This window comes from Camelus ferus, chromosome 1, assembly GCF_009834535.1.
Source record: "Camelus ferus isolate YT-003-E chromosome 1, BCGSAC_Cfer_1.0, whole genome shotgun sequence".
In the NCBI taxonomy this organism is placed as follows: Eukaryota; Metazoa; Chordata; class Mammalia; order Artiodactyla; family Camelidae; genus Camelus; species Camelus ferus.
In genome coordinates, this window is record NC_045696.1 from 40,533,271 (window position 1) to 40,556,832 (window position 23,562).

Here is a 23,562-nt window from a genome sequence, read left to right on the forward strand (position 1 = left end):
TCCAGTTGATATCCACTTCTTCCTGGGCAGTAACCACCATTTTGACCTCTATTGTCATAGTTTAATTTTGCTGTTTTAAACTTCATGCAAGTGGACTCCTATATTAATGGAAATTCAACTTAATGTAAATGGAATTTATTTTGCCACTAGAAATGTAGGCAAGTTTCAGTTGCTCCACTTCTTCATCAATACTTGATGTTATCCTCTTAATTTTACCCTTTCTGGTAGAGTTGTAATGGTATCATTATAGCTTTAATTTGCACTTCCCTGATGATTAATAATGTTGAACTCTCTTTTTACATACTTATCCTCTTTCATGAAGTGCCTTAAGTCTCTTCCTTTTTTATATTGGGTTGCCAGTCTTTTTTTAAGTTGATTTGTAGGGGTCCTTTATATATTCTGGATGTTAGTCTTTTGTTGGTTATGCATATGCAGGTATCTTCTCCAAGTCTGTGGCTTGTTTTTTCATCTAATTATTATTGTTTGATTAATAGAAGTTATTAATTTTAATAAAGTCTGATTATTAATCTTTTATGATTGGTGCTTTTATGTCCTTTTCAAGAAATCTACTCTTTTCAAGATCATGACAATAAACTGAAGCACAGAAAGGTTAAGTGGTTTGCACTAAGATTGCGGCAGACTTAGTTGTCTTTAAAACATCAATTGGCTTTTTCCTCTTGGGCATATAAGGCTGCCCAACCAGACATTTCTAGCTTTTCCTATATTGAGAAATGGCTATGTGAGTTTGGATCGGATCAGGGGAATGTGAATGAAAAAGATAGTCATCTCTAAGTTGAAAGCAAAATGCATTTCATGTATTTACCCTTCTTTCCAATGCTCTCCATCCCCCATGCATTGTATCAGACACATGGTAGGGTTTCAGCTTTGATCATGCAAATGAAGACAACAGTCTGAATGATCTCAAGAAGCAGAGCTCATTTAAGTAATATTTTGAGTTATTTACATAATAAAGGTAGCTCAAATGCTACCTTTTTCATGAAGCTTAATCCTGGCCTCCTAATTAATGCTCACCTCTTTTTCCACCACCTGCCTGCTTTTCTGCTCCTGTTTGGCCTAGTGCCTTGCACATGGTAAGCACTCAGTAAGTAATTTGAAATAAATGAATAAATAAACTGGACACTAAGTGATTTTTCAGGAACTAAAACTGTATATTTAATATTAAGAAATGTTCATTGGGTCACGTAATGAGTGTAGCCTAGCTGGAAATTTAAGCTCTCCCCATTGGTTCTATGCCTTCTCTTTGGTGAGGTTCTGACTCAGCAGTTCTGATTCAGCAGATTTGCTGTGCTATATCACTTTCAGCTTCCATAACACAGCCCATGCAACTGGCTATCCTGATACTAACTGCTGACATAGTGTGACCATGACCTCATTTGACCTTTTAGCAAACGAGACCTTTCTGACTGCTATGTAGTGAAAAGAAGTTCACATGGAAAAAGAGGTGCTATTTTCTATTCAAAGCCTATGATTTGACGTAGGCAACTATGTGACAACAGGCTTCACTTGGGTTCCTTGGCACCTTAAAAGAACATTTAAACCATATTTGAGATGCCACTGTGTTCCTATCTCTGGATGCCGCAATTGAAGGTTCTAATTCAGGGTATTTGGGGTTAGGCCCAGAAATCTGCACTTTTAAATAGGTTCCCTGGCAATTCTGATGATCATTTACTTAATTTTGGGAACCACTGACAGAGGAAGGTTAAGAGCTCAGATTCAGGAGTCAGACATGAGTTCTAATTCTTCTCTATAATTGTTAGCAGTGTAATTTTGGGAAAGTTACATAAGGTCCTTAAACTTCAGTTTAGTTTTCTGAATATTATCTGGATAATAACAGTATCTACTTTAAAAGATTGTTATGAGGATTGCATGAGGTAATCCATCACGTATGCTTAGCACAGTGGTTGACCTAAACATTCAGTAAAATATAACTATTGTTGTTACTATTAATATTATCACTAATTATCAAGTTCCTTATAAGGGATCTTTGTTTTGTTTGGGGGTACAGTATAAAAAATAGAATCTACTGTCTTTTCAGAAAAAAAGACTCATGTTGTATGTGGGTGTGTATGGTCTTTTTCATAATGGGGTTCTTAGTTTCAGGGTTTCATTAAAGTTCTATGTGGGCTTACTCTGACTCTAGTTTCTCTTCATGAATAAGCTACCAGTTACCACTTTTTTTTTTTTTAATTACTGAGGGGCTGAAATTTTGCTGTGTGTGTGTGTGTGTGTGTGTGTGTGTGTGTGTGTGTGTATAAGTGTAAGTATGTGTAAGGAAGAATTACAAGGAAATGCTTACCTGGAACATTTAAGAACGGAATGTTCTATTGAAGCATTTCTTACACAAGTAGATAGTTAATGTGTAAAAATTTAGGTAAAAGCTGTAAATAAAAGAAATGCAGAAAGCCACCTATTTTAAAACCTGGTCTCTCTATAAAATTCTCTATCTCGTTCAACATCAGAGAATAGAGCAGAGGTAATCTGAGCTAGGGTTTGGTGGTGCTGCCTACAAAATAAAGTGAGTTTTGGTGTGTGTGTGTGTGTGTGTGTGTGTGTGTTGATATATCCATGGAGGAGTGATGTGGAATCCTTGGAGTAGGACTAGGAGTAGAGAGAGTCACAGTATCAAAAAGTTTCAGAACCACTCCCTTGCACCCTAGTTATTTGTTATAAATTTACTCCCAAGGCTAACAGTAAATAATTAGAAGTTAAATTCTGGAGCAAAAGCTCCCTTTCATGGCAAGAGCAAGATTTCTTTTAGGTAAAGCAGAAGCTCTCCAGAACAAGAGAATGGGTAGATTCACCTGAAGAGTCTTCTTTGCGTGTAGAAGTAATACTTCTACCTGGCTAAGAATAGGTTGTCAAAAGAGGAATATGCCATTGACCCATGAATGACACAGGGTTAGGAGTGCTGACCCTCCACACCATAAAAAATCGCCGTATAGATTTATAGTAGGCTCTCTCTACACATGGTTCATGTGTTATTTGATGACTTTCATCTACATGGATTAAAAAGTCCATCACACCACAAATTTTAGTTAACTCATAATAACATTGTTGCTATCGGTTCTAGTTAATTTAGTTAACTTTGACTTCTGTTTTGCCGCATTTTGGTTCTATTTGCATTCAGCTACTTATTGAATTCTCAAATTGCCTGGAACGTAGGTAATGAGAGTCATGGTCTACAACTCTTTCACTTTGATGAACTCTTCACAGAAATCATTTATCACTGTCAGCAAAAACTGTCGTCTTTTGACCAGAGATAAGAAATTTCAGTTCTTGGGGTAAGATGCGTATTTAGAGCTAAAATTTTAGTTAGAAATAAGGTTGACTGGTTAACAGTTAAGGGCTTCATTTTGGGGTCAGATTACCCTCATTGCTCTTTCAGATATTAGACATTTTTAGTTATCCAGAACCCATGGAATTCTTAGTATACTGAGTTGGTTTATATGTAATTTCTACTCTTTTACTCATATGAACTTAAATCTTGTCTAAAAACCTATATGGATTTCAGAGGCTTAGAGAGGATTAAAAAGGCTATAAAGTTTTAAATAACTTCATCCAGTGAGCATGTTTACCTAACTGTGTCATCAAACTTCTCAGTTTTCTGGTTAGAAAACCGGTTTGGGATAGGCTGACTCACACTGTCGACTGATAGAATGCAAACACATTCAGAATTCTCCTGGCGAGACTACTGCAACAAAAACAGAGTTCTGTGAGCTTTTAGAGGTGAAGTGTTTCATTTCTCTAATAAATCTTCCTATCACTAAGAGCTTTCAAAATAAACAAACACATGTCTTCACAGTTGTTAGGTGCTGGGTGAGGTGACCTAGGCATACTGCTATATTCACTACCTCCTTGCCACTCTTAAAGGAAATAATCTTTAAAGGTAATCTGGGAAATATTAGTAGTTAGCCCTTGGGTTGATAAAAGTGAAGGTCTGTAATTCAAAATATCCCCATATGTGAATAAACCTTTTACTTGGTTTATATTTTACTTTTGATCCATAGATTTTAAATTATTTATGCAAGTGATTGTCCATATTTTTCTCAATTAGCCCTGTACAAAGAAGGTAGTAGGTAGAAAATATTTCTGTCCATTTTGCAGATGGAAACATCAGGCCAGAACTGAAGTGTTGTTGTTGTTGTTGTTTTAATCAAGTTTGCTCAACAAATTGGGAACCAAACTCAAAAGACTGCCAGAGACAGTGATATTTCCTCAGTAAGTTTAGCTGAGTAGCTCTTTTTAAGGATGAAGGAATGGAGGTTGGAATATTTTCTTGTTAGCTCAGGGTACAGTCAAAATAAATAGATGCTCCTGTTCCTTTCTCTTTTCTTAGTTAGTTATATCTCAGTGCTATTTATCACATGTTGCTGTAATTAGCCAATTTTAGGCCAAGCAAAAGGGATTAGGTAGCATATTATACACCCGCTTGTCCCTTCCTGGGATTTAGGATGGAATAAGATTGATTTTCCCATTTACTTAAGCTAAATGAACATGTACTTCTCCAATTCCACTTTACTGCAGAGGTTAAGTCTTTATCAGGAAGTTGTACAGCTATGGGTAACATTACTGAAGAGCCTTGCCCTCTTTGGTGTGTTACTTATAACAGTAGTTTTCTGGGTGGTGTTGTTAATATTATTATTGTTATGTTCTTTCCATATTTGACTCTGAACACATTTAACACAGTGCTTTGTGTATGCTATAGGTTCTCTGACAAATCACCCATGGCAAGTTGAGATTTTTCTGCATGACAGATTTCTCTTGGGTTCAGGATAAAGGGGAATCCTGGGGTAACAGCACACAGGATCTGTACGCCCTGGCCCTAACCTACTCATACTCAACAGAGATTTAATTCCACAGACTTGTCTTCTTTATTCTTTTATACCTGTGGGTATAGTTTTCTTCTTGGATTACCCTTTCCTCTCTTCTCTGCCTAGTAAGAGTCTACTCAGCCTTCAAGATAATTGCTCCCTGCTGGGATGCCTTCCCATACCCTCCATGCAGAACTAATCCATCCCTCATATGGGATCCCTGAGCGCTCTGTACGTGCCTTCATTGCAGCCCACAACTAATTACCTCATCCTACTTATGTTTTCTACTAGGACCTGAAAGACAGGATCCACATCTTATTCTTTGTTTTGTTCCTAGTTCCTAGTTCCATCCATAGTGTTAGGTTAAATGAATGTCACATGAGTGAGTGAATAGATGATAGATATCCTAATTTTCTCTTTTTCTTCCCCCCATATAGAACAAAAATGCTTCTCTTTTTTTTCCTCTCAGCAAATAATTATTTGCCTTGGGTCATTTCCCTTTGGGATATCCCAATTAGTCTATTTCCAGGTCTCTATCCTTTGGTTCCTGAGTATGATCTGGCATTAAAAGCCCTTCTTTGTACAGTTTTAAGAAAGCAGCTAACCCATATCTCATGAGAAATATCCATTATCATTAATAGTTTTGTATCTATCATGTTGATCACTGAGATCAATCAAGTTATATCCATACGGACCTTTCAGTTTTGTTGAGCCATGAAAAGGAATGAAGTGCTGATACACGCTACAACATAGATGAACCTTGAAAGCATTATGCTCAATGAAAGAAGCCAGATACAGAAGGCTATATATTGTATGATTTCATTTATATAAAGTGTCTAGAATAGGCAAATCCATAGAGACAGAAAGCAGATTAATAGAGTTTTTTTTTGAGGGGAGGGGAAATGGAGAGTGACTGCTAATGGACACAGGGTTTCTTTTATTGCCAGATAGTAAGTAGTCCATTGCATGGTTATACCACAACTTTGTTTATCCATTCATCACTTGATAGGCATTTGATTTGTTTCTACTTTGGCTATTTTGAATAATGTTGCTATGAACATTCATGTGTAAGTTAAGGAAGATGTACGTCTTCCTTTCTCTTGGATGTATACCTAGGAGTGGAGTTGCTAGGAGTGTCATGTGGTAACTTTATGGTTAATTGTTTGAAGAACTGACAGACTACTTCCCAGAGTAGCTGCATCATTTTACATTCCATTAGCAGTGTATGAGGGTTCCAATTTCCCTGCATCCTCACCAACACTAGTTATGATCTGTCTTTTTTATTATAGTCATCCTAGTGGGTGTGCAGTAATATCTTGTAGTTTTGATTTATATTCTCCTGATGGCTAATAATACTGAGCATCTTTTCATGAGCTTATTGTCCATTTGTATATGTTCTCTGGAGAACTGTTATATAAAGCCTTTGCCAATTTTTTAATTTGACTTGTCTTTTTTATTGTTGATTTTTAAGAGATTTTTATTCTGGATACAAGCCCCTTATCAGATATAGGATTTGCAGATATTTTCATTCATTCTGTGGGATGACTTTTTACTTCCTTGATGATGTCCTTTGAAAATCAAACATTTTTAATTTTGATATTGTTTGTCTAGTTTATTTGCTTGTTTTTTGTTACTTTTGCTTTTGGTGTCATATCTAATCAATGTCACGAAGATTTATGCCAATGTTTTCTTCTAAGAGTTTTGTCATTTTAGGCCTTATATTTAGGTCTTTGATCCATTTTGAGTTAAATATTGTATCGTGAGATATAGGATCCAACGTTATTCTTTTGCTTGTGAATATCCTGTTGTCCTAGCACTACTTGTTGAAAAGACTGTTCTTTCCCACATTGAATTGTCTTGGCACACTTGTTGAAAATCAGTGGACCAGCAACATGACAGTTTATTTCTGGACTCTTAATTCTATTCTGTTGATCTATTTCTGTGTTGTATCCTTTTGCCAGTACCACACTGTCTTGATTATTGTAGCTTTGTAGCAAATTTTGAAACTGGGAAGTATCAAACATCCATTTTTGTCCTACTTTTTCAAGACTGTTTTGACTGTTCTGGGCCACATAAATTTCCGTCTGAATTATAATCAGCATATCAACTTCTGCAAAGAAGTCATCTGGGATTTTAATAAGGATTGTGTTGGATCTCTAGATCAATTTGGGGGTATCACCAGCTTAACAGTATTAAGTCTTTTGATTCATGAGCATGAGATGTCTTGCCATTTATTTAGGCCTTCTTTAATTTCTGTCAACAATGTTTTGTAGTTTTCAGAATATTAATCTTACACTTTTTTTTTGCTTTTAATTTATTCCCAAATGTTTTATTTCTTTTTGATGCTATTGTAAATGGAATTATTTTCTTGATTTAATTTTTGGTTTGCTCATTGCTACTGTATAGAGATAGAGTTGATGTTTTTATACATTGATTATTTTATATCCTGCAATCTTGCTGAGTTATTAATTCTAGAAGGTTTTTTCGTGAATTCCTTAGGATTTAATTATTACTACTATTATCATTGTATTAGTTTAACTTTCAAAATAAAAATGTTCTGAGATTGTACATCTTTTCTAAAAGGCAAAGCATTGGTTTTATTTTATTTTGTAGGATGGTATGTTAGCTATTTTATCTGTGCCTAGATCTCAGTTTTTATGATGGATCGATGTGCTACTTTATCGTCTATCTTTATTTTGTGTTTTGAAGAGAAACTTTATTTCACCTACAAGCTACATTAGCATATGTTAAAACTATTATCTGTTGAGATTTATAGTCTTATTGTAAAACTTACAGTAATTTAGAAAAGAAAAAAATTCTGTCATTTTCTCTGAAAGAAGAAGGTGACCATAGATGTTAATGACTCACAGGTTCATAATAGTTTTACCTTTTATTTTGCTTTATTTCTAATTCCCCAGAAAATTTCTAGGGACATTTTGAAGTTCATGAACCATGTCGTGTTTCCTGCAATGGCAGTGCCCTGTCCAAAAAACAGCTTCCCTTATATTCGGGAGAGCCTAAAGAAAGTGTATGTGGGCTTTGCTTTTGGAATTCTGTTACCTTTGATTCTTCTGGGGTCACTTTGTTATCTTCATCAGGTGACTACAGCAGACATTTCATTTGAACTGCAGGAGCTGCTGCTCTTGGATCAAATCCCTGCTTCTGTTGACTTTACAGCCCTGTCCTGCTAGGAGATCTGAAGACCTCTGGGGAAGGTACTAACAAGTATGTAGGTGGGGTCTGTGGACCTGACTCTAGAAGTGTTATCTCAGTGCTATTCCCTTCCCCCCATCCCCACTAGTCTTCTGTGTTGTCTTTAGGGTCCTACATAAAGGATTCTTTTCTTGTGGGTTTTAGTTCCTTATTGTACAGAAAAACAAAAAAAAAAACACAAAAGTTGTGATGTAATGAGTAATCTGTGTCTGAGAGAAAGTTGGAATTAAGATGCATCTGAAGTTATTGAGAGTCAATTTTCTGAACAATATTTAATAGCAAAAGAAAAGAAAGAGAAGAAAAAGAGAATAGGATCTAAAGCCCATACATGGGGCCTGGCCAAATGAATTGCATCCATAAAATGAGATAATATGCAGCTACCTTTTTTTTTTTTTTTTAAGATAGGAGGAGTACAGTATGATTTCCTTTATGAATTGCTGGTATATACATACAGTACTTTTTTAGAAATACACACAGAAAATTATTAACTATGGGTTACCTTGGGAGAGCAGGAAGTGAGGTGAAGTGAGAGGAAGGTGTTAATTTTCATTTTATACTTTTCATTTAAATTTTCTAACTATTTTCATGTGTTATTATTTGTTCACTTAATTGTTTTTTATTTATTTTAAACACTTATGTAAAAGTAGAGATCACAGTATAATGATATATAAGTATATGTGTCCCTTATGCAGCTTCAATAATTATCAACTCTTAGCCAGTCTTGTTTTTTCTGTACCACCCTACTGAAGAGTAGCAGAATATACCACCCCAAAATATGTCTCTTTAGCATAAGGGTTATTTTCAGCTGATTATTTTGATTAAAAGCTGGTGCAGAAGAGTTCTGAAAACAAGAAATTTTTGAAAGGGAAATTTACATTTATGAAGGAAACTCTATTTGTAAAGGTGTGTCTCTCTCAGTACCAGAAGGATGACTAAATCATAAGAGAATCTTACCAGCTGAGAAGGCACCAACTTAAATCTGCATATCAACTTTACCCTTGCTTTTTCTGGTAACTTCCTATAACTGGCTGTCCCCTTCCTCACTCCCTACCGCCTTTCTCTCTTTTGTCTTTAGCTGAAGACGGTATTTAAGGTCCTGGTTTATGTCATGTCATAGAGTTACTCACTTTCTCTGGGTGTCTCCCATGTATACATGAGGTGTACATGTTGATAAACTTCTGTTAGGTTTTCTCTTCTTAACCTGTCTTTTATTACAAGGAGCCTCAGCCAAGAACTCAGAATGATACAGGGAAAACTATTTTTCCTTTCCATACTATTTTCCCCAGTCCAGATTATTTTGAAGCAAATTCCAAGCATCCTATTGTTTCATTTTGGAATTTTTTCAGAATATGTCTAAAAGATAAGGTTTCTTTTTAAATACACATCACAGTACCATTAGCATGTCTAAATACTAGTAATAATTCTTCCATATGGTGAAATACCCCAGTGTTCAAATTTCCCTGATAATCATTATTATCTGTTGTCTCTCTTTCTCTCTCATAATGTCTTCAAATCAAGATTCAAGTAAGATCATGCTTTGCACTTTATAGAAATGTCTACATTTCTTTTAACTTATAAATTTCCCTCTGTATTTTCCCCCTGCACATTATTTGTTAATGAAACCAGGTTGTTTGTTGTACAGAATTCTCATAATATTTGTTTTGCCTATATACCTGTGTTGTCATTTTACTGTTTTTTGTTTTATGTGCGTGTATTGAACTTGAAGAAATTTAACATCTTTATATTAATTCAACAGTGTAGAAAAGGTAGAAGTTTATATCTATAGGCCAGTATAAAAACGTTTAGAAGCACAAAGAATAACATGTTTCTATTCTTGCCATCAAAGAGCTGGGACCTTTGTGGAGAGTCCCTATAGCTGTTACTACCAGTTATAGTGCTAATGTTAATGACTGTGTTTGGCGAGAGTAATACATTTATTTATTCTATAAATATCCATTGGGCGCTCTCTTCAAGGGGCTAGGGATACAGATAAACAAAACAAGATGTCTCTGCTCTCAAGGAGCTTACACACAAGTGGGAAAGAGAAGGCAGACAAAAAGCCATAATAAACAGGCTTCTCCACCTCACTTCACTGTACTTCCTAGTATTGGTGCCCAGTGCTTATCCTTCTGATTTGGTACACATCTTCTGTTATAAGATTCCAGAGAACATTGGTCTTCTTTCCTTACCATACATATCCTGTTCTCCAGAGCTGGACTCCTGAAGTCTGGCTTTTTCATATCTGGATCAATTGTGTCATAGGGCCTATTTCTTATTTATTGGTGGTATCTAAGTAATTATTTAGAAAGCTGACTAGGTGGGCTTGAGCTTTGCAAGTTTTTAAGGTCTCCACCATTCCCTGTTCTGTACATCCAGCCTGTTCCTTTCATTTACCCTGCCCTGCTGGCCCCTAAAGGTATTGGAGGTTGCAACCCCCTCCTCCACCATACCCTTTTATGTTTCAGGTATATTTTAAATGAAAATAATTGTTAATGAATACAGCATCTGTGAGCTAGTTTGAATTGGCTATCATTTAATGAAAGCAGAATTCGAACATTGTTTCTGAAACATTTTGGAATGTGGGTTCATCTGAATTTTCTAATTGTACATTTGTACTTTTTTTCTCTCCCCCCGATCCCCACCTTTGTATGGTATATCTGAAATCCAGAGAAACTAACAGGTTTCTTTGCATGATTTGGTGGGTTGTGAGCACTCAGCCATGGTACAAGAAAAGTTCATTTTGAAGCCACAAACCTCTTTGGATTCCTGATGTTTCATTCTGGAACTGGAAATGGGGACTGAGTGACTGCCTCACATATTTCCCTAACACAATAAAATCAATGAGAAAAAAATAGAGGCCTATTCAGAGGAGATAGGAAGGCATATTTCAAGATGAAACACTTCCAGTCTAGAGGAGCCTTAAGTTCCTGCTATCCAGAGGTTTTTCAAGATAGAAAGTTTTATCTGATCTGCTCTGCTTTGTTATTATTGGGGCATGCCTCACTTAGATTTCAGCACAGGTGAAAATTCAGGAGTGATTTTTTTCCCCTTCCAACATTTTTGTTATTTTGTGTCTCTTACTTTGTTTATTGATAAAAATCTTAGCCTTCAAAGGAATGATGAGAATAAGCCACTGAATTCTTCTGCGTGAAGAAGCTGCGAAAGTTTTCCCCCTACGTCTCTACAAATAAACATATTAAAAAATACCATTCATTTAATCTAAATGCTGTCCTAATGCCTTAATGCTATTATGTTTGAATGTATGGCTATAGAATAGCTGGAGTGTTTTTGAGTAGATTATTAGCTAGAGTTTTGATTAATCAACAAATCTGTTTAGAGTGGGAAGTAATTTGACATAAAGCAAATGAAATATGTGCCCCACAGAGAAATGTTCTTAATTGCCAGTTATATTTGGTCCTCACTATTGGTACTACTGGTAAATATTGGATTTTAAAACCTCTCTAATACCTTTGAAGGAAATGTTTACTAAACAGTGTTGTGACAGCCACATGTGATTCTCTTTTTTTCCACATTTTTCCTTTACATATATCTATCCCAGTGTTTGTTATGGCATGAAATGCTTTGAATGTCATATTTACTCAGAACAAAAAATGCATGATGTAAAGTGACAACTATGAGTTTGAAAGTACTTATTTTGAAGAGAACACGTACTCAGCCTCATAAATCCTGCAAATATGTTTCAACATCTTCTGAAGATGTAAACTACCTGTTTAGCAGGCATCTGAAATATTTCATGCTGTCATTGAGAAATACATGGGAAAATGCTATGGGCACAAATGTAGTGTGCATGATTAATAGGGAGGATATGTGAGGAAATGAGAGTTGGCAAGTAGAAGCTAATTTAAATAGGAGAAATTGGTGTGGAAATCTCATGTACATCTAAACAATGAAGTTATTTAAGGGGGAATGTGACAAAGTGAACTCTGGTTTTCTCAGTGTTAAACAATTCAAACTTACCAGGACTATGTAAGGCCAGTACGATAAGCATTATGAACAATTTCCGAATTCGTCATGTGGTGGGAAAGGCGAGCCAGGATCCTGAATTTGGACTCTACAGCTTGTATGGGATTGTACAGAGCAGGGAGATTTTAGACCTTTTAGAGAAAGAGTAACAGAAGCAGTGTTTTGAAAGACCAGTGATGGTAAGCCATCAAAACCTGAATTTGATGGGGAAAAGGAAATATACTGAAATTATATTAACAATGGAAAAATATACTTTCAAGAAAATATTATGTTTAAGTATCTTTTTGATGATATGTTAGAGTTGTTTTGTTTTTTAGAAGTAATACATCTCTAAAATTAAAGCCCAAGGCAATGGGAAAATCTGATTCATGTTACTAACATTCATTTTACATACTTTTTAACATCATATCATGCTTTAAATAAGGTCACATTCAAGATTAGTCCCGGGCAAAGTTATAAAGTAAGAAATGGGTCCTCTCCTTTGTTGCTAATGGTAGTATAGTCTATTAATAGAACATAATTTAGCTACAGTTTTCAAAACCCTTTAAAGTTTTATAACTTTTGACCCAGCAATTTCACATCTAAGAATTTATTCTAAGGCAACAATCAGGAAGGTGTAAAAAGTGACTGGAGTATTCATCATGGTGTTCTTTATGAATGAGAAAAAGTGGAAGGAATCTAAACACCCACAAAAGGGAATCTGTTAAATAAATTACATCTATATGATACAGTAGTATTCACGGACTTAAAAATTATGGTGTAGAGGAGTAGTTGGTGATTTAGGAAAATGTTCATGATGTTTTTTGTTAGTGAAAAAATAGGATATAAAAACTGTGTGAAGTATGAATTGAGAGGGTTGTTTTTAGCTTTTTTTGTAATTAATGTTTCTGATTTTTTTTTTTAACTTTAAAATCCCATTTTTTGGGGTCATTCTCTCCTTTAGTGCCTTGATAAAGGTCCCATCCTCTTTTATAGTTGTTCTCTTTAGGATGGTCCCAAAGCTCTCAAGCTTATTCAGCTTCTCCTATCAAAATTGACTCATTTTATATTATATTCTCCAAAACTGAGCTAAGTAAAGAGAACTAATCCGAAGCTAATTTATGAGAAGATATTGATGGGAAAATAATAAATTAAGATGTAACATTTTCCTACATTTCAGTCATTTATTCAACAAATATTTATTATGCTTCTCCATGCTCTTGGCCCTCAAAAGGAATTATGAACAACAACAAAAATAATAAAAGTAAATCCACTTACCTTATTATGGGAATATTTGATTTTTTTTTTTACAATCAATTTAGGCAAGAAGATATGATTAGTTTGGGGATCTTGTGGCAGTGGCAGGCCCAAGGAGCAGTGGAGTCTTTTGGTGCACTTAAAAACCATCATTATGGGTGAGTCTCAATTTTGAGTATGTGGTATGCTGTCCTCTTCATAGTATCATTGCGTTTTCATTTTTGTTTATCTAAAAGGAATGATTTCTAAAAGGGGGAAATAGGTCTCCATGGTTTAGGAAAAAAAGTTATTGAGTATTAGTTACTCTAGTGTCTAGCTTGGTGTTACAGTGTTAGATCATTAGGACATTCAGCAAAACCCCTACTCTGAAAGAAATAAGCTACAACCAGGAGTATACAACAGTCCTTCATTTGTGCTTCCTCTGTATTCTCAGTTGTCATCACACCTGTAACACAACATTGCACTTGTTTTTGAGTCTATGTTCCCCACACTGAGGGGTATGCCCCTTGAAAGCTCTCATTCATCATCACATCCTTAGCACCCAGCATAGGGTCCAATTAAATGCCTTCTAAGCAATTCATAAAATGCCCAGTGGTGTGGCACAGAGTATGCAAATGAACTACTTTGAAGAAAGATGCTAATGCTTACTGAGTGTCAGATACCATGCTTAGCACTTTCTATGCTTTATATAATTTAGTAATTGAGAGAACCTGTGAGATCCATATCATTTTTTTTAACAGATGGTGAAACTGAGGCTTATAGAAATTAAGTACTTTATTCAAGGTCATATAGCTAGTGGGACCAGATGAAAAGGTGGGACCATGGTTCAAACACTTGTTCTAACTCCAGAGTCTATGCTTTTTAGCTTTGATACCCTGTGCCCTTCCAATGAAGGGCTTTCTGTGCAGTGATATTTACTCATCACTTGTGCCAGGCATCTCTCATTCTCATGGCTGGCCAAAGCTGTTTGGCTTCTTCTTCTAATGAGGGAATAATATACTTGCCAGGAAAGTTTACCTGCAAGCTACAAATCCAGGATACAGCTTAATTCTAATGTTCCACCTTGATTTCCATTTATGAGGCAAAATTTTCCATTTTGATATGGTTTAATGACTCTTCTTCCTTTTTATATTTTATAGTCAGATGGAACAAAAGTTTGAGGTTGCCTTTCCACATTCAATGGTCTTTGGCGTCCTGTTTTATAGGGCTGTTAAGCTAGTAGCTATGAGCCAGTTAGGTTTATTTATTCAGTGCTAACTGTATGTCCTTCATTCTCCTACTGCTATGCTGGCTGTTGAATGATTACAGTCCTTAATATTCTTTTTGCCTGACCTTTCATAATGTTGGAATAGCGGTTGTCAGTACCACAGAATGAGCACCTGAGTCCTCTCTGCATTTCATTTATAGATTATTTTATAAAGGGTCTTGTATTTTCCGTTGTATTGTAATTATGTCTTAAATTTCTTTGGACGTCCCACAATACCAAGCATGAGGTGTGAGCGGTTAGTAATGATTCTAGGGAGAATAGCACCAAACATGTTATCAGGAGAGCTAGCTTCTTCTGATCTGTCTCTACTTCTGTTTAGCAGCAAGATTCTGGGATTTCTTAGCTGAAATTTGATGAGCTTCACTTTTCTCGATTCAAAAATTAGATCGGTCTAGATTGCCAGGACTTCTCTAGTTTAAAATGGGGATTCAAAGATCTGTCATTTTTTAATAACTATCTGATAGATTAAATCATTGGCAGAATCAGGAATAGAAAGGATGTAAATTGACCTGGACGTGCAAAGATGACATTAAGTTCAGTTTGGAATATGTGACATTCAAGAAGCAGCAGAGTATACCTAAATCTAGATATCCTTTAAGAATGGAAATACAGACTTGAACTTGAAGTTGGTGGTTGAGGTGCTGTTATTCTCACTGACCTCTTTTTGATAGTGTGGATTAGAATCATAGGCTTGAAGTAGAAGTTACTTATTCATAAGAATCACATAATCACAGATTTTTAGATCTGAAAGAAACATACAAATAATATAGCCTATCCCAGTTGTTTAAAGATTGGAGAAATGGAATTGGCCTAGAGTTGCACACTAGCTGTAGACCAGAGTCCCCTGTCTCCACGTTCCCGGCTCATCCTTCACTGTGCTTGTTAGGTTTCCTTCTAGACTGCTTTTTAACATTTGTAGTATTCTTTTGTGAGGAATAAATTCAGTAATCATTATACATCCAAATACACACCCAAAACTTTTTGTAAAATTTAGCTCAGCTTTCTCGGAAGGAAAAGCAATCAAATAGCGACATCACTGTATCCGAATTTTGACCTCTATAATTAAATGGCGTTGTATGGAAACCGCTGAATTGTGCAGTTACAAGGGTATGGTTTTGTGACATCTGTTGAAAGTTAAGTCATGGTGTACAGTCTTAAATGGGTTTTTTTTGGTATCCTCATGAAATAATTAATCTCTCTGCATCCCTACCCAGATCCTGTATTAGATCTGAGGTATGTGAACACTAGACTGATCACACTGTGATTCTCTATAAAATTATAATATCGAAATATATGTTTGTGGTGGGTCTCCATTTTGTTCTGACAAAGAACTGGATATCCCTGACAAAGGTCAAATGGAGATCTGGCATCCATTTCACTACTTGCAAGACATAGTCTTGAGAATATGTAATACATATAACTCCTTGCCAGAAAACTGAAAGGAAATGATTGCATTTGAGTACAATGTATTCTACAACAATAGTTTAGTGTGCATGAAACTTAAAACTGCTGGCTTTCCAAATATGATTTTTAAAAAGTAGTCTTAGTTTATTTACTTTTTAAAACACCATGCCCACTGTGTTATGCTTCGTGGGATATTCTTAAAAGCTGAGATTTAAGACCGAAGACACTGAAAGTCCTAATGGCAATAGCTGCAAGATAGTGAATTCTCTAGTAAAGTCCTTTAGTTTCATGTGTTTATTGATCTCTCCTGAATGTTTTATTTTCATGATTATTTCATGTTATTATGTTTTTGTACCAAACTGGACCTTTTTTCCTTGCCCATCATTATCTCATAGTGCCCTAAAAGCATCAGTATCAGTGGTGTCTGTGTTTTACACACACACAAATGAGCTGAGGTTTTATGTAGCTGAAGACCACACCCCATCTACCTCCTCTATACCTAGTATCCAGCACAGGACCTGTCATGTAGCAGGCATTTAATTAGTTGCGGGTTTTTATTTTATTTTATTTTTTTGAGTGAATGAATGAATGGCAAGCAGCACTAAATAACTAACTAGTTGGTTAAACTAACTAAAAATTAGATAGATTAATACACTCATTCATTTATATATATTTCAAGGGAGTAGCCAAAACCTCTAGAAAGAAGATTTGATGCTTTTTGAGAGAAGTCTTTGAAAGTAATTCAGTTTGCTCAGTTAGCAGGAGGGTCAACTATAGCTCAGTGTTTCAGTCACCTTTTCTGATGCCAATCTAGAGAACAGGACTGTCATAATAGAAAAGGGTTGATGACAGAAATCTTTCCTTTTAAAATTGCTTCAGCCAAAGGGAAAGGTGGAAACACTTTGTTTTTTACTAAGGACTTAGCTCAAGGTGTGCTCAGGGACCTAAGAGTCCTTTAAAGCCCAAGGACTCTTGAAGATGGGTCCCTGCTCAGTCTCCTCCACAGACCCCTCTGCCCCCCAAGTCTCTGTTCTGTTCAGTCACGCGTCAAGAAATTAATTCTACCTGTGACTCCTTCCTCACTATGTGGCTTTTGAGAAACTACCATTTGAACTCCTGCTTTATAAAATCAGAATATCATTGCTAACCTACTTGGCCAAGATGTTATGAAAAGTAATTTAAGGCTTTAAAAAAAATCCATAGTTGAAGCCACATTTTAATACAGTTGCCATAACGATATTTGTTTCCTACTTTAGTGGCTGTTTCAAAGCCAGAAATGCAGTAATATATATGATTAGTATACATGGTTTGTTTTAGTATTCTAAAAAAGAATGCATGGTTTCAAGAAAAGGAAATTTTTTTTTTCTTCCCAGCCTTTTCCCCCATTGAAACTGAAAAAGAAAAAAAAATTATGCAAGCTTTTTTGAAAGTACAGACAAAATTGGCATTTCACTTATGGGAAAATTTTGCAAAATTGCACAGACTAAAAGTGATTTTTGTTTTGGCTTTCCTGTGAAGCCATCCAGAAAGGCCAAAAATTACTGGCATTGCTTTTGTATAAAACCTTTCACATAGACTCCCCTTGTAATTCAGCCAAATACATAATTCTGGTCATCAGAGACACACATATCCACACATTGGAGCTGGTCAGTGAACAGAAAGTTGTCATGAAATGTGGATATATTATTTTATGGACAGACCAAACTGCACAGATTACAGGGAAGGAAATTTTGCATTAACACACTTGGGAACAGAGTTTCCTGAGCTATTCCCTGCCCCCACCCTCCCTCAGTGGGAAAGCCAATTGTTTACTGATTACGACAAAGACATCACTTGGCAAACATTTTGGCCTTAACTCAATATGTGACATCAGTCTCCTTTAGGGTTTTCCAGATAAAACGAATTCTCCAAAGAAAACACAGAAATTGAGCCCTAGTTTGAAATTCGTTATTACACCCTCTAAGATCTCATGAACTATCTCAATCATATATTTCTTAATTTTTATTTTATTTCCAAGTAGATATTATCTAACACTTATAATACAAGTACTAAACTTTCACAGTATTTTTTCAGAGTTTCAATCAGATAGTTCCTTATAGCTGTATTCACTCAAATCATTTTTCTGGGGGTTATGATATCTTTCTTTGTTTCTCTGTACTGAGGGTCACTGATTTGGGAGTGACTTACATCACTTTGTTTGAGGAAGGAAGTAAACGTTATTCTTTGACTCCTTAGAACAAATTAGTTGTGTTTTTGTGAGGGGTGGCTGTGTGCTTAAGGGGAAGTGTTCTCATTCAAGTTAGAAGGACCCAGTGGTGGTGTGTATTCTTTCATTTGTGGTCAAAGAATGAGACATGTGAATGGTATTTTACTCTCTTGTGTAAGCACCTCCTTTGTATATATTTACCTGAAATTATTAGAGTTTCCTCCACTTCCTGCTTTGTTAGGTGGTACTCATTTAATACCTATATGCACATGGCCTTAAAGTCAGTGAAAGCCAGCTGTGCCTCAGGAGGCCCACAATCTCCCTGTTAAAGGCAAGAAGGGCTAGTGCGCCAACAATGCCAGGCTATGGGAATGGTGATAAAAAGGGGAAACAAGGGAAGAATTACCTGTGTGTCATGTGAGTAGAGAACAGGTTTACCATTCTAACACCCAAAGAATTCCATCTGGAAGCTTTTCCTGGGCAAACAGAAATAGGTAAATATTCGCATATCTTCTGGAATGGCTAAACAGGGAATGAGAGTCACTCCAGTCATTTTTTTCCCTATTTTTTGGTAATGGTTTGTTATTCTTCATTATTCTTCAAGACAAAAAAATTTTGTGTCCTACATGGCTAAAAAAACATGATCTTTTAAATTCTCCCTCTTAAACTCCTTTGATACCTGTAGAAATACCATCCTTAATACACTGATTTCATGGTGTACAATTTACATTCATTCCCCTAGTTTCCTTTCCCTCTAGCCCACTATCTTTATTCCCACTGCCCTTTTGTTCCGTGTCTCAGTGTTGTTCCTCTTTGCTCTCTCTTGCCATCTGCCTCCCAGCTTTACGGTGTTACTTCTGGATGGCCCTCCTCAGCCTTCCTCCAGAAGATAGTAGAGATACAACTGTGAATATTAGAACTATACCACCAACAGCCCTCCACATTTCCACCCTAAATCTGTATCTTCTTACCTTCTCCCTTAATGTGATTAAGCCCTCTGGGCAGGGACAGCCAGTACCTCTCTGTTCTATAGCAGGCAGCACTCTGACCATGGTCAATAAATGTTCTTAATAATGAGAGATGAAAGGAAGTATCTGTGTTCAACAAGTTAGTGCCAAGTAAGTGTGAAGGCCAAATGAGGCCATGGGTGCCAAACCACAGGGGTTCAAAATAATATTTAATATGCATTGTCTCATTGAATAACTAATCTTACACTGTAATGTCTGAGTCAAATCGTCCCTTGATGCTAGACTTCTTGTGTTCCTTTAATCTGCGCCTGAAGATAACAAGTTCATGAGGGGCAAGGTAACAAAACTCCCTGTCTATGTAGTCAAACCCTTGATGAATGTGGAAAAAGAAACTGGATCTGAGGGCCATTGGTTCTCTGACCAGGTGTCTACCATGAGATGCACTGAAAAGAAATGAAAGTTTGCCATTAGCCTAGCTATTATGTAATTTTGGTTACCTAGCTAAAATATGATTGCAAGTAGTCAGATAAAGCAGTTAAGACTACTTGTATTTTAGAAAAGGGAACTCACAAGTAATTATTTCTTTCTTTGTTTTTCTGTAACTGTTAGCATCATTAGCTCTGTAACTCATAAGAGAAGTATACATGGAATAACAAAAGTGAAATGAAGATCTGGTAAAAATTTGACATTGCTGAGATTGGTTGTTTTCTATCTTTGCATTATCAAAGGAGAGGAGTCGTCGTCCTTTCAATTTAATATAGATGCTCATACTTTCTAAGATGATTCAGAACAGGGGGCCAAAGTGGAGCAAAATAACCTGCTCTCCATATGGTTATAAAATGTTTACCAACCAATTTCTCCCTTTTTGTAGCCAAGCTTTTCAAAATACTGGTTCACATTTTAAGCTTCTATGTTCTCATTACTTATTTATACTTCAGAACGTTGCAATTTTGGCCTCTGCCTTCACTATTTTATTGGAAGGGCTCATTAAGTTCCTCACTGTCTTCCTTGTTGCCAAATCCTGGGACATTTGTTCATCCTTTTCTGTATTATTTGATGCTATCTGACTGCTCGCTCTTTCTTGAAAGTCCTTCCTTGCTTGGTTTCTTTGCTTTCTTTCTGTTCTGGTTCTTCCATTCCTCCACCATTCTCTCTCAGCTTGCTTTCTTAACCCCTTTTTCTCCAGAAGAGCCATCAAGCATTGTTTTCTAGAGTTCCCTTCTCAAAATTCTCTCCCCTCACCACACCAAAACCCATAGCTTCAGCTGTCATGCGCTGCAAATACACAACACTAGCCCGACCTTTTCCCGACCTGTATTTCCAACTATGGATTGTCTCTTTAGACATAATCATTCTCCCCACTGAACATTGAAAAACACCAGGTACTTTCTGCTCAAAATATCTTAAAACAGGACCTCTCCCCTTTTGAACCATCTTCCTCACCAGAAATCCTACAACAACAAAAAGCTGTGCCCCATTCCTGCATTCTATACCTTGGTGAGTAGCCAGGAGTATAACTTCCTGTTTTCCTTACTCTGCTCTCTAGTCTCATTAGTCACTAGTTCATATTGATGATACATCATAAGTATTAGTTTACACCCCATCCTCCATAACCCTGTAGCCACTGGAGTACATACCCGTCCCCAGTTTAAAACTCCTCCTGCCTTTCTTCCATGTTTTCTTAATGGTTCTTTAAAAAGCATACCTCATCAACTCATTCTCCTCATAATTTGTCCTTTGCTCCTTCTTGCCAACAGTATAAAATCTGACTGCCCGTGGCTAGCCTTTCCTTTTCTCATCCTACAGTTAATACCCGTGCGGTACCCATGTGGAAAGCTTGAGTTCTCTCACTACCCATACTATGGTCTTACCTCTATGCTGTGGCATTATTTCTGCCCTTGTATATAGTTTCCATTCTAGTCTGCATAGGGACTAGACCCCTGTTACCTCCTCTGAACCTTTCACAGGGTGCTGCCTTGCAGAATTAGGTGCCCAGCATTTATGCTTCCTATCACACCCAATTTTTCTTGCATTGTATTGACAGTGTTTTTAAACATATCTTTTCCCTCACTCTGGACTGTGAGATTTTTGAGACCAGTGGCTGTGTCACATGCATCTTATATCCCTGAATCCATGACACAGTGCCAAGCCCATAGTGAGAGGTTAGTAAGGGTTGACAGAATGGGTCATTGTCTTGTCCAAAGTGGCCTTACCTTTCACATTCCTGTTCTAGCAAGCCTATGAATTCATCACTCTTCTCCATGTATTCTTTATGTTTTCTCTTTTCTTCCTCCAATTCTAATATGGTTTGCCTATGAGATTTTTCTACCATTAAAAGCTGTTCCAGGATTCGTCTGTGAGATTCTTTATGCTTTTCCACAACTTTGTCCAGCTACAAAAGAAAATACATTGATAGTCTAAGGATAGATCATTCATAATCCTGCCATCTTTCACTCTTAGAAATGTCCAAGTTTTGGTGATTTAATTCAACAGTGGGTTTCTAATTTCCTTATTTATCTTATATTATTAATCTTATTAACTGATAACTTTGATATGTTTCAACACAAATATAAATCTTTTTACTGTCATCAGTAACCACAGAGAAAAACTGGTGCTTCTGTAGATATGAGAACAACTTCCCCACGCACCCTTGCTGCCACTTCCTTCTCTCTCCAGAGAAACCATATGCAAGGAATGGTGGAAAGTGAAGGAATCCCTGCACCGTGTTTGATTCTGCCATTCCCCTAACTGATCACTCCTGCCCCGTCTCCCTGCAGTGCTTTACCCATGTATGCCTCTTGGATCCCATGGTCTGTTTTTCATTGTATTATGCATGAGGATGTTTGTGTACTTTTTTAAAAATTCTTGCTAATCAGTTCTGTGTTTGTATATAGTGTGAATGTGACCAGATGTAAATACCAAGTCTTTTCTGGTTTCTGTGGTCTACTTATCTATTATAAAATGATTACCCTGTGCCTGATTTATGTTTGTCCCCTCTACTAGACTGTGAACTCCTTGAAGGTGGGGTCTAAATTCTATTTTTCTTAAATTCTTACCATCTAATGGAGTGCCTTACTTACAATAGGTGCTCAGGATATGCTTACAGATTGAAAACAAAATAAGCACACAAGGATTCAAGAAAGAAGAGAGGGAAGTAGGCTGATTACAACAAAAGTGGCTCAGGATCTTTGACCAGTGATAAATGAAGATCCAATTAAGAACGTGGTTTTGAAAGTATATGGCTTTCTAGATTAGTTAAATAATAGGTTGCAACTGATAATATTGGTTGATTGTGCCCTTTGCCTTTATCTTAAAAGATTTAAAATTTGTGACTCTGAATTTGAAGTCAGTTTAAAATCATACATCCTGAAAAGCATATACTTGACTAGGAATACAAGGCATGAAATGGCCAAATCATTTCAGAAAAAGAATAGAAAAAAATTGTCCTGGCGTACAGAACCCAACTAATTCTATTCAACCTCTAAATGCTTAGGCTGGTTGTCTAGTTTTCTAATATGGGCTTATAATGGCACTTTAACACACACAAAATACTTTTTTATGTCATACAGGTGTTTATGGTTTTTAATAAATGTAATCAATCCTTTTGTGGAACCTGAAATTGCTAAGTTGTGTTGCCTACTGGCAGAGTCACTTTTAACTAATAACCATCTTCTGAGAGGGAGTGGGTAGTGTTAATTGTCCTGGGTCTTAAGCTACAACAGTCCTCTGAGAACTCATTCCAGTTGCCCAAACATTTGAGTGCATTGTAATGGAAATTCAAATCAATTGCTTTTGGAATTAGAGTGAAATAGTGATAGAATCAGCCTTTATTTAGGGAACTTAACAGTTGACTTAGAAAAAGATTCAGTATGTCACAAGATCGACCCTAGAAATAATAAGTGAATAATTATAGTAAGTATTTAGGAAAGCATAAGTGAATGACTAAAGAAGTCTACATAAATGCAAGAAAAAAAATCTTTCCTCAGATAGCGTGTTGTAATTGTTTGGACATGAATATTAAACTTTATTCAACCCAAAGAGAGTAAAGAGGAAGTTTAGTTGATCTCCTGTTGCTTTCCATTTTTTTTTTCTCCTCTTTGTATTATTTGTTTGTTTGAAGGGACAGAGAAGGAAGGTTGGCAAGAATCATTGCCCTTTATTTACTACATAACCTCTTAAGTGGTCTCCCTTCTTCAGCCTCATCTTCTTCCAGCCTGTCTTCATCTTCCACCACTGGAATTACTTCACTGTCCTGTTCAGAGCCAAAACATCTCTCACCATCTGGCCTCCTGACACTTCTGCCCCATTCTCATTCCATACCTTCCCATCTTTCTCACCCAGGCTTTAGCTACACTGGACTTCACGTAGTTCTTGGAACACACTATGGTGCTTCAAGACTGTTTTTTTTCAGTACTGAGACATAGAAACCTTTTCCCCTTCTACCCAAAACTT

General features: G+C 36.3%; 2 protein-coding genes across 12 annotated transcripts in view; one reads left to right on the forward strand and one right to left on the reverse strand.

Annotated features, from left to right (window-relative positions):
* Positions 1-23,562, forward strand: part of CMSS1 (cms1 ribosomal small subunit homolog) — a 333,529-nt gene that overhangs the window by 81,113 nt on the left and 228,854 nt on the right. For 2 of the 11 annotated variants that reach the window (XM_032490160.1, XM_032490163.1), the window contains exon 1: positions 13,405-13,423. The exons of 6 other annotated variants lie outside the window; for them this stretch is intronic. In XM_032490160.1, the coding sequence (XP_032346051.1) occupies positions 13,420-13,423 (4 nt within the window). In that variant the 5' untranslated portion in view covers positions 13,405-13,419. Of the gene's footprint in view, positions 1-13,330; positions 13,424-23,562 lie in introns of those variants that run through there. 3 more of the 11 variants (XM_032490198.1, XM_032490187.1, XM_032490209.1) reach the window with 3 other exon arrangements.
* The window catches only part of FILIP1L (filamin A interacting protein 1 like), an 85,239-nt gene that overhangs the window by 55,221 nt on the left and 6,456 nt on the right, over positions 1-23,562 (reverse strand). Inside the window, exon 3 of the mRNA XM_032489837.1 lies at positions 21,324-21,502. Coding sequence (XP_032345728.1) covers positions 21,324-21,502 — 179 coding nt within the window. The remainder of the gene's footprint in view (positions 1-21,323; positions 21,503-23,562) is intronic.